Source organism: Doryrhamphus excisus, chromosome 2 (assembly GCF_030265055.1).
Source record: "Doryrhamphus excisus isolate RoL2022-K1 chromosome 2, RoL_Dexc_1.0, whole genome shotgun sequence".
Classification (NCBI taxonomy): domain Eukaryota; kingdom Metazoa; phylum Chordata; class Actinopteri; order Syngnathiformes; family Syngnathidae; genus Doryrhamphus; species Doryrhamphus excisus.
Genome location: NC_080467.1, coordinates 19,050,543 through 19,062,370, shown reverse-complemented (window position 1 = coordinate 19,062,370; position 11,828 = coordinate 19,050,543). Strand labels below are relative to the sequence as shown.

General features: G+C 41.3%; 1 protein-coding gene across 1 annotated transcript; it reads right to left on the bottom strand.

Annotated features, from left to right (window-relative positions):
* Positions 1 to 992: 992 nt before the first annotated feature.
* On the bottom strand, positions 993 to 11,613 carry slc26a1 (solute carrier family 26 member 1). The gene is made up of 8 exons (XM_058064912.1): positions 11,214 to 11,613; positions 6,908 to 7,343; positions 6,643 to 6,843; positions 5,588 to 5,834; positions 5,287 to 5,518; positions 4,375 to 4,558; positions 4,008 to 4,295; positions 993 to 3,668 (listed from the first exon to the last, which is right to left on the bottom strand). Exons 1-8 carry the CDS (start codon positions 11,240 to 11,242, stop codon positions 3,072 to 3,074), a joined length of 2,214 nt encoding a protein of 737 aa, XP_057920895.1. The 5' UTR covers positions 11,243 to 11,613; the 3' UTR covers positions 993 to 3,071.
* Positions 11,614 to 11,828: the final 215 nt, after the last annotated feature.

Below are 11,828 nucleotides of genomic sequence, written 5' to 3'. Positions count from 1 at the left end.
TTAATCCGAGAAAACACATTAGACATAAATAAGATAAGACTCACATGTGAGGAATTCCTTGTTTTTTCCGGACAGCGTAGTTCCATAATAACAGCAAATAAGCCATTTAAGAGGTTAATAAAACTGTTGCTCGTTTGTGCGTGTCACAAAATGTGTTCCGATGGGACCTTAAAGGTGGGCAGACAGACATGTAGAAGACAGGAAGTGACGTCGGAGGGTCAGGGCTGAGTTTTAGCTTGTAATTGGTTATGGCACCAGCAGTAGTTCGTGTTCGTATTGCGCCTGTTCTGAGATAATTTGAACCTGCAACAAATGCATTTGCGGTTATCCTTGTCTCACCGAACACTGACACCTTGTGGCTAATGTAGAATACTACATTCACTTCTTCATTCATTACAAGGCTTAGTCTACCTCGTAGCTTCATAGTTGTATTTTAGTTCATTTAGTTAGCTCATGTCGCCATTTTTATTATTGAAATGCTTGATTTAGGCCAAGAATCAGTAAAATTATGCATTATTTAAAAACTAATAGTGGGCCGTATCCGATGGAGGGGTTGTAGTGTGGGACGACTGATGACTGTGCCTAATAGAATGCTATTTTTTGTGTGTGTGTGTGTGTGGGGGGGGGGGGGGAGCTACTATGCTAGTCCTAGAATGGTCACATGACCATTTTGGTCACAATGGTCACATGACAACCACACTGTCTTCCGACACGTCACTTGAACCCGAACACTCCAAGACCTGCACGTGCAATTAAAGAAAGTCCATAAAATCACAAACCTTCCACAACAAACTTTGCCTAGCTTGAAGCTAATGTTAGTAAACTCACTCGACATGAAGCCCAAAGAGAGCAGTAAGTAACATTTACAGATATTCATTCATCTCTTTTAACACATTCCCACAACTGTATGTCTAAAAAAGGAGTTTATTTCAAGTATTGAGCATGTGCTTGTACGTGAAAGTTAACATTATTCCAAAAATGAACGACTAAAAGATATCACACATTTAAACTTGTACAAATGCATAAAAAACCATTTGCTAAGGAAAATACAGAAACATATAAAATGTGAATTATTTACATTAACATATCATTAAAGTAATTACATTCCTTAATCATGTTCAGTCTAGATTGCACAATCGGACAAACCGAGTATTATTCCAACACATCAGTTTGATTAGGAAAAATACTAAATAACAAAATAAACCGTCTTGCTCTCAGTGAAAACTTTTGAAAACATTATTTATATGAGAAAACATGCAATATTAGTCCCATTAGTTAGCACAAAATAGAGATTTTGAGGCAGAACTCTCAGTGCGTGTTTTCTCCTGCAACACAATCATGAGTTGAACATTTTAAGAAATGATTTTTAGGCCCTAGGTAATAATTGGCGTCTGTTAAATAACAAAGTGTGAACTCCGGCCACCTGGATTAGTGCTATTATTGACACACTGAGCAAACATCTGCATCATCGGCTAATGATTTTAAGAAATGTGGAAAATGCAACCAATGATGAAAGAACTTATAAACATAAAGCATTATTTGTAGATGATGATGTCTGTAATGTATTGGACCGCAAACAGTGTTTCATCCCCTGCTGATTGTGTGACGTTTCAAAAATTAAATCATTTTTATGGTCAAGACCATGCAAAAGTTCATCTCAAGTGGTAAAGAACAATGTGAGAAAGGTGAGGGACCAGCCCAGAATTATAAGGTAAATGATGTCAAGGGAGTTGGGAGCGCAGTCAGCAGGAAGAACATTACTATGACAACTCAGGTCGAGATCACCCTGCTTGGGAAGACAGTTGTACGTCACTGTCTGAGGTTTGACAATGACACAACTCAGTCGAGGCTTCGGAGGATGTGGCGTGGTCAGATGAGACCGAAATTGACCTCTTTGGCATCGACTCAACTTGTTCAAATACTAGGCCATGTTTGGCATTCGCTGATTCAATGTGATCATTGAAATAATTAATTTGTAGTTGTTTGCTTTGTCAAAGAGATACTTTCTGTGTGTACAGCCGTCCCTCGATTATTTAATTTGATTGGTTCCTGCCCCTTGACAGATATATTTCCTCAAAGTGGGATTCAATATTAATACATGTAGTATTTTTGTAGCTAGAGCATAGAAAAACTGTTTAAGACCTTCTAATTAACATTACTAGAGCCCTGCCAACATTAAATAACACCCCTATAGTCACCTTATACTTGGAGACATTTTAACTCACAGTTAGCATTGTCATTAGCCTTCTTCTTGTATCTTGAAAGTAATGTGGGTCCATTGCATGGCATCAAAATAAAATAAAGCTAGCCTCTCACTCATTCTTGATTGATATACATAACAGCCAGTCTAATATTAATTTGCCATACATTGACGCACACTCCCGACAATACTGATAGCTTTGTTTATACCCCTTTGCGCAACACTGAGATCTCTGAAGTGACACAAGAGACGGCTGCTGCTTTAACAACAATAAACTACGGAGCTAACAAGTTAGCCTCCAATTTAGTTCAACTAAACTAAACTTAAGAATAGGTTTTAAACTGAATATGGACAAAGAAAGAAGTAAAAAAAAAAACACTTCCACACAGAATGCGAGTAGAATTGTTTTTCCACTGTGTCATCTCAGACTGCAAGAATCCAAGGCTGCAAGTTAAGGTCATGTAATATAAATAAATCTCATCAATGTAACATTACTGATGCCGAGAGAACAGAAAGCTACATATGATTTGTCTTTCAATATTTTTTGACTAATAATAAGCCATAATTCAAACCCCAATGAGGGACGACTGTATGTGACTGGACTGACAGTTACTTGATGCAACAAAGATGCTAATTCTTTGCTAAAAAGGTAGTAGTTATAGAATATGTATGCAATAGGGAGTCCTACTGCCACAAATACTTGACCATTGCTGCACCATTGCCTTGGAGGAGGTCTGTGCTCTACTGAGTACCAACCTTGTTGGGCCTTTGGTTTGTTCTCTTCAGGACAAAAACTTACATCAAAGCTGTCAAATGGACCTTTTGCCATTTGTGTCCCGAACAAGCCACCATACTTTTAGATGTCTTCCTTCTACACAACATTGTTGTCTCCGTTGGAGTTTCTGTCTGCTGTGTCACATATTGTGTTTGTTGGCTGCTTGTTTGTTTGTAGGACCGCATGGTGGACGGTGTGAAACAGCATGTTGCTCACGTCTTTGCCATCCTTCCCAAAAAACTGTCCCTTCTTCAGCGTATCGATGAGGGAGGTGTTACAACTGGCGAGGACCACTCTTACGCCAATCTCCTCAAACTCCTTGAGCAGTCCTTTAAAGGCGGCCATGCCGGTGGAGTCTATGAAAGGGATGGCCGAGCAGTCCAAAATGATGGTGTGGAAGTCAAGTTCTCTCTCAACGAGTCCTACAACTACCTCTCCGTTGTTGGTGTCCCCGTTCGCCTGCGTCATGGACATCATTTTGGCCTTCTTCTCTGCTTTTCTCCTCCTGGTTTTCTCCAAGAAGGGCGTCACGCCGACAGCTTTATAGAGCGCTTTCAGGAAGCTTTCTTTGTTGGCATAGTAGAGGGGAGCCTGGAAGCGGAAGACCTTCACGTGGGATGGTGGGACGAGGTTTTGGTACTCTTCCACATCCTCATAAAGATCAGAATCACTGGCCCGACCCAGGAGAGAGACCTGATGTTTGACATTGGATGAGCTGGGGTTAATCAGGGTACTGTGTAAGAGCTAATGAACTATCAGACAGACGGTACAGTGGTAGTCCATTTTGGCCTTGGAATCAAATGTAACTGTTTATTTCCAAACCTAAAAAGTTATGAAAGCGGTTCAAAAGTGGTTCAAAAGCAATCTCTTTGAAGGGAACACTCCAATGGCTAACCGATGTTGTGTACCATGTTTACAGTGGATCCTCGACTATTTGCAACTCAACATTCATGGCCCTGTATACTTTCCTTTAACATGGCTTTTTTTTGCTTTTTCGCTCCAAAAATAGGTAGTTTTATGATGACAACTTACCTTAGGCCTTTGGGTCTTATAGATGATACACATCATAGAAAAGGTGATTCCGACCAGGAGGCCAAGCTCAATGCTGATCAGAGCCGTGGCTGACATGGTAACCAACCAAACCACGGCGTCGTTCTTGCTCGCACGCCACTTAGAGGGGACGTCCTTGAACTTCCTGAGTGCGCCGCGAAGGCTGACAATGATGATACAGGCGAGGACGCACTTCTGGAGAGCATAGAAGAAAGGCGCGAAGAACAGCAAGACCAGCAGAACAACCAAGGCGCTGATCAGACTGGAGACCTGATGGAAGAGCGTCCAAATTGACTTTCTGAAGGAAGCAACAAATCAGAAGTTGAACATCAAGAAATTTTAACATCACCTGTGTCTGACAGCCTGTTGAGTCCTTCACCATTGTTTTTGCCAAAGCTGCACTCGTGGTGAAGCAATGGAAGAATGACGGGATGATGTTACAGCAGCCGATGGCCAGCATCTCCTGGTTGGGACGAACTGTGTAGCCATTTTTCTTCGCAAACATCTCGGACAGCGACACAGTGAAGGCAAAGCTGGACGATAAGATGACATTTTAATTTATTTTTAACAAAAAATGAAGTTCTTGGAGGGCTGCACGGAGGATGAGTGGTTAGCGCGCAGACCTCACAGCTAGGAGACCAGAGTTCAATTCCACCCTCAGCCATTTCTGTGTGGAGTTTGCATGTTCTCCCCATACATGCGTGGGTTTTTTCCAGGTACTCCGGTTTCCTCCCACATTCCAAAAACATGCTAGGTTAATTAGCGACTCCAAATTGTCCATAGGTATGAATGTGAGTGTGAATGGTTGTTTGTCTATATGTGCCCTGTGATTGGCTGGCGACCAGTCCAGGGTGTACCCCGCCTCTCGCCTAAAGACAGCTGGGATAGGCTCCAGCAACACCCGCGACCCTTGTGAGGATAAGCAGTAGAAAATGAATGAATGAATTAATGAAGTTCTTGAAAGTCAACCTTGGGCAAATATTGGCGTGCACTAAAAGAGGTTTAAAATTGTTATCCTTTCTTTAGTATTGTCAATATATTTACATTTTTGGATGTTTTCTGTTTGTCAACCAATCCATACCCCCCCAAAAGGGCAAAGACGATACTGCCAAAGAGGATTACATTTACCATAATTTCATCATAAATTTGATTTCAGCATGACATCCCATTTTAATTTTAGACAGTAAGCCAGCTGCTACAGTGTTTGCTGAGACGTGTGTCAACACAAAGCAACAATCAGATGAAATGTTTTCCAAATTACCTGATGACAGCTAGAGGAATGGCATCCAGGGCCACCCTTGACATCAGACCAAAGCTGGGCACCTGAGGAGGGATGAAACCAGTGGGGATGTGTCCCGAAACACTGGTGCCATAATGCTGGTTGAGATTCCCAAAGTGACTGGCCAGCGTGGCTCCGGCGACCACAACCAGCTCAGTCGGCAGCGGGATCTTTAGGCGATCTTTGTAGCGCTCCTGGATCTCTTTCCCTGCCACTACAGAACTCCAATTGACTAAAGTGTTTCATCCCAAAAGGCATTACCTCATTAGAGGTCCATGTTTACCTAATATGGCGATACAGATGGCACTGGTGATAAGGTCGCACAGGTTGGTCTTGTGAATGTTGGCGAAGATGTTGAACCAGGTTACAAGAACTGTCCCGTAGCCCTGATGACGAGGAATCTTCAGACCCAGGAGGTATTTGGCTTGCACGGTCAGGATGGTGAAAGAGGCTCCTGTGGCAAAACCATCCAGCATGGGAGCCGAAAGGTAGACAGAGACGAAGCCCAGCCGAAAGATGGCCATCATGACCTGTGGAGGGGGTAAGTTACATCAATAAGTTTACACACATACATTTGACTGCATAGTACAGTTGACTTGAATATGTATCAGTATGTGGAATCAAACTATGGACTGGATTGAGTCAGGACCTCAAACAATGCACAACGATGAGCCAATTCAAGAAACAATACAATCAGTTGATGTTTGCTAAATACAAGGATGAAGAGTCTTGAACCAGTCATGATGTGCTATATATATCACTATATTGACACGCACTATGGTACCCATTATGGCATTGGATGCTCATATCACCTCCTACTACGGTACGGGACAAAAAAAAAAATTAAAATACAAAATAATAATAAAAAAAAAACAAAAAAAAAACTTAAATGATGTTAGGAAAGCAGGAAGTGAACAAATGTAACAGTTAGTGATTGTAAAAGTACCAGATGGAGGGGTAGGATTTAGTAAGTTTTGCCTCTTCCTACTCCTTTTGGACATGTGGAACTGGGAACTGATTATGGGATGCATTCAATTGTAATCTGATGCATGGTCAAATGAAATTAAACCATTACCATTACCAAATATGTACTTTCAGCAACCAATTACAATTACAAGGAAGGTGCTGCAAAGCAGGCTGGGAGTGCTTCCGACTTCCCAGCATGTCTTGCTACACTTATTTTGCAAAGAGCATCTAAAATTGTTACTAGGGGGATCTACAGTACACCCCTGTATTCTGGGAAAGGTTGTTTCTTCACAATTATTCTAATAATTATTTATAATATATATTTTTTTATTATTGAAGGCCAAATATTGTGATACTACTGGATTTATTTACCTGGTAGATACCAGCCAGAAAGGTGAGGGCAGCAGCAATGCTAATAGCATAACACTCCTTCCCACACTGCACACCCATTATCTCCACACTATGAGCATGACTGCTAGTGAGGTTGATCCCGAATGAACCATTGAAGACTTGAGGACCGGAGGACTCTTCATTGAGGTCAAATCCAGCAAGGAACACCTCTTTGTCAACCACCTGCAGACAAGCAGTCAGTCAAGAATGTCAACAGAAGACAGCTGGTTGGGATGTGAATGCTTACCTGTCCAACCATGAGGCTCATCAGGCTAAAGATGCCAACAGAAACATGTCTGGATGTTCCCATCAGGAAGTAGATGATGTTGGCGTAAAAAGAAGTGTATAAGCCATAGATGGGCTCCACTCCAGCCAGCAGGCAGTAGGCGATGGCTTGCGGAACCAAGATGATACCCACAATCAAACCGGACATGACATCGCCCCAAACGTACTCTTTGAATTTGTACTTGGGCAGCCAGTGCACCACAGGGAAGAAGCCGGTCAAGGTGGAGCTTACTCTGGGCACAGAGCAGCTCACGCCCTGCTTCAGCTTGGACTTGAGTATTGAAACTGTAGGTTGTTGATGGCGGACCCGCCGCTCCAGCACAGCTGGTGGATGAGCTGGCAGGCTTTCTTTGAGCTTGATGACCTCCTCCATGGTGTCAGATGGGAAGAGGATGCAGCTGATGGAGAGGAGGACGGAATTATTGAAGATGAGGTAGTCATCTGATCATCAAATGTGAAAGCAATAGATACTGTACATGTACACTACTGCAATTACTTGTTCACTAAAAAACTCCGGTTCCCTCCCACATTCCAAAAACATGCTAGGTTAATTGGTGATTCCAAATTGTCCATAGGTATGAATGTGAGTGTGAATGGTTGTTTGTCTATATGTGCCCTGTGATTGGCAGGTGACCAGTCCAGGGTGTACCCCGCCTCTCGCCCCAAGACAGCTGGGATAGGCTCCAGCACCCCTGCGACCCTTGTGAGGATAAGCGGTGAAAATGAATGAATGAATGTTTACAAAAAAAACATTTTTTGTCTCACTCCCATTTCTTCTTTTTGCATTTTGAAGCTCTAACTAGAAGCAGGGCTGCTCGGCGGATAAGTGGTTAGCACACAGGCCTCACAGCTAGGAGACACGAGTTCAATCCCATCTCTGTGTAGAGTTTGCATGTTGTCCCCGTGCATGCGTGGGTTTTCTCCGGGTACTCCGGTTTCCTCCCACATTCCAAAAACATGCTAGGTTAATTGGCGACTCCAAATTGTCCATAGGTATGAATGTGAGTGTGAATGGTTGTTTGTCTATATGTGCCCTGTGATTGGCTGGCCACCAGTCCAGGGTGTACCTCGCCTCTCACCCGAAGACAGCTGGGATAGGCTCCAGCACCCCCGCGACCCTCGTGAGGATAAGCGGTAGAAAATGAATGAATAATTAGAAGCAACCATTGAACAGAATATTCATGTGGCTGACAAACGTTGAACGTTTACAGCAGCGATGCTAAGCAAAGGGGCCCAAGGCCCCAACAGACTGTAGAATCGACTTTGCATATGTCAATTTATGACATAAGTATGAGAGATACCTTGGGAGTGTGTAATGCTCTATAGTTTGCTGTTGGCAAACACCAAAGTACAAGTAAGTTCCATTTCAGTTGTGTGATCTGAATTATGTCTCAAATGTCCCCCCCTCCCCACATTAGCCTGTGACACTTCAAAAGGATTGTAAAAGTATGTATAATAAATATAAAGCATGGACTCATCAATCTTGTTGCTACCAAATGTGTCACGGAGTAGAAAGGTTGTTTCTGTTAGCTGAGATTGGAATATAATTTATGGATATATTGTCATGTCACATCATATCTTACTGACTTTACTGACCCTAGTTTTGGCGATAATTGTTCTCTTTCATGTAAGCTCTTGGCACAAATGGGACGGATTGCCACATCTTTGCTTAGGTTCTTTGAAAAATGAAGCTCAGTCCAATTAAGTACTATACAAATAGTCCAATTATATGTAGCAATGTAGGATTGGCTTTTACACTTTTTACACAAATCATGATGATATTGTAAACGTGACTGTTACGCAATGCAGATTGTTGTCTTATTTGCATTGTTACTTGTTCCAGAAGCTTTGAAAAAGTTGGTAGTAAAAGAAGGCAACTGGACCACAAAATGAAAGCAATAGTGTGCTCCCCTGGAGATATATTGAAGTGGTAGGACTAAAAGCCGTAGTACACAAATTATGAGACGATGTAGCGTAGCTTTGTGATGTAAATACAAAAAAAGGTTACACACTAAAACATTAACATTTCCTGCTCAACTGAGGCTTTCCTTGTCGTTGGCAAAGCAAAATAGCTGAACATGAGAGAGGACACCCTGATGATCTTTTGTAAGCAAAAGTAGGATTTATCACCGTGTCAAACACAGAAACAATGGGCCATGGCTCTTTCTTTAATCAATCTTTACAGCTTTTCATCATGTGGTTTAAAGGCAGTAAAGTAGTGCTGACACAGTATGCCTGTTCTCTTTGTGGATATTTTTTTTTGTGTGCACGTTTGAAAAAAAATATCATTTAAAAATGAAAATAAAAAAAACACAATTTATAACATAAAAATAGAAAAATCAGCAGTAATTTTACAAGAAGTAAAAATAAAGAGAAATAAAAAACTAACTCGAAAAAGTCGCAATTTTCCGAGAATAATGTTATGAAAATAATGCCATTTTAGATGAATAAATTTGAAATATTACAGGAAAAAAAATGAAGTCATAACATTCATTCATTCATTTTCTACCGCTTTTTCCTCACGAGGGTCGCGGGGATCATTGAAGTCATAACATGATAAACAAAATAATAAAGTTTCAAAAAAGTTATAAAGGCAAAATATTATGAGAAGAAATTTGTATTAATTATGAAAAAAGTATAAATAAATGTAAATATTTTGAAACTAAAACACAAACAGCAACTATTCATACTAATAATCGGATTTTCACCGACTGTATACCACAAAGCTGAGATACAGTTTTGTCTTGAAATGTGTATAACCTCTACAAAATACCAAAGTGGCCCTTGCATCCTATCATTTTTCAGTCCGTAGCCATTTAGACACTCCTGGCTTAAAGCCTAAATATCACGCTACAGTAGATTGAATCATTACAGATTATACCCAGTCATGGAGCAAAAATAGAACCAAATATTTCCATGATTTGAAGTCTCCATCATTGATTTTTTTTTTTGCCATGGTACCTGACTGTAACATGCATTAATAAGCCCTGCATAAAACATAGCCCAGTTCTTAGCCTGTGCTAAACAAAACCAACAAAGTTTGCTTGTACTCACCTGCAAAATGTGATGTGAGGCGTTCAAGTCTGCTCTGTTTACTGAGTAGCACCAAGTAAGTGAGTGCGGTGATCGCAAGATAAGAAGAGTCATTTGAACAAAGATTTCCTACTGGGAGGGGCTTGTTATCGTTTGTATTACGCTTGTACCTGTGGTTAACCTCGGTGAATTTTTCACCCAACTGAGGCGTTTATCTGGCAGCCTGTCAAGCATGTCTGCACACAGCGTTGATTACACGCAGGTTTAGATATGTTTGACCTTTGAGGTGATTGATCAGTGGAGACCACAAACAAATGCAATCACTTTTTTTTTTAATATTATGACTTTATTCCTATAATATGATAACTTCAACCTAACCTCATTTTTTTGGTTTGTTTGTTTCATTATTACGACTTAAAATATAGTATATTTTTCTTTCTTCCTAAATATTTTAATGTTAATCTTCCGTGTCTCGCGCAAAGTCAGCTGGTATAGGTTCCAGCATACCCCTGTGACGCTTGTGAGGACTTTTTCTGTGTTATTTGTAACTTTCTTACTTAGCTTTGTGACATTTTGAATAAGACAACCTCAGAGGTGTTCCCTTTTTAGAGGCTCTACCGTACCACAATGCGTACCACATTGCATTTGCGCAAAAGAGGACAATAACGATGAAAGAAAAAAAAGAAAAGTCTTCTTGTGCGTTCCTGAATACATTATATGTCAGAATGAATGGTGTCTTTGTGTTGATGGAGCAAAGACATTCCTGTTATTCCCTCTTCACGTCACTCAGGACAGTACAGCACAGTATACTCTGCAGTCATAACTTTAGGTACACCTAACAATAATCTAATAATAATCGATTTCCTTCCTCATGAAAGTGACAAGAAGAGCCCATCATCTTGTGGTTGTTGGTCAGCGGCAGGAAAGGTTGCAGCCGACATGAGTGTGACAACGTCAACAAACAAATAGATGAAGAGATAAGCAACATTTCAGTGGAAGAGCTCGACTTAGACATGACTGTCAATGACTATAGGACATGACAAACAACCACAAGATGCTGGAATCATCTTGTCACCTTTGTTAACCCGTCACTGTGCATCAGTGACAACCTGATAGAGGATTAGTGCACTGGCCCTTTAAATGCATCTGCATGCAAGCATGCATGTGTACAAGTTCCACCAGCCTTTAGGATGCTAGGATGTCACAAGAAAGGGCGGGGGTGGCGGAGGACTCACCCTGAGAGCAGGTGCAGCTTGGATGGCATTTGGAGGCCATCGCTCCTTCCGCCGTGCTAGCATCTTTTATCCTCATTCAGTCTGCTTCTCACTGGATTCTTCTTCTTCCTGCTTCCGACCGCAAAGCAGGACGGGAACTGTCAGCCCCCCCGCCTTGTTCCCATACGCTTGTCTGGAGCTTAGCAAGAGGGGGCGGGGGGAGAGGAGAGGAGGAGGGAGAGTGCAGCCGGTGATGGTTGCCATGGTGAAACCTGCTTAACATGCTAGTGTGTTTGTTTTGTTTGTCAATATGGAATTTCTTTTGTGTGCAATTTATGTACAACCTCAGGGGGAAAATGTTTTAAAATCTGCATGCCTACGCAACACTTTGCGTTTCGATATATAAATTATCTATAGTAAGACTAGAAAAGCACATAGTGAGCACAGACTTCTGCCAAGTGGCATAGTTCCCACCATATTGTGATATTAGTCCTACGTTTATCTTATCTACATATTTAAATTCCTTGACAATGAAAACATACAATGGAAGGGGTGGAATGACTTAAAGAATGGCAACAATGCTAACATCTTAATGTTAGCATGTTAACACCTAGCATGATACTGGTGTTTGTGTCT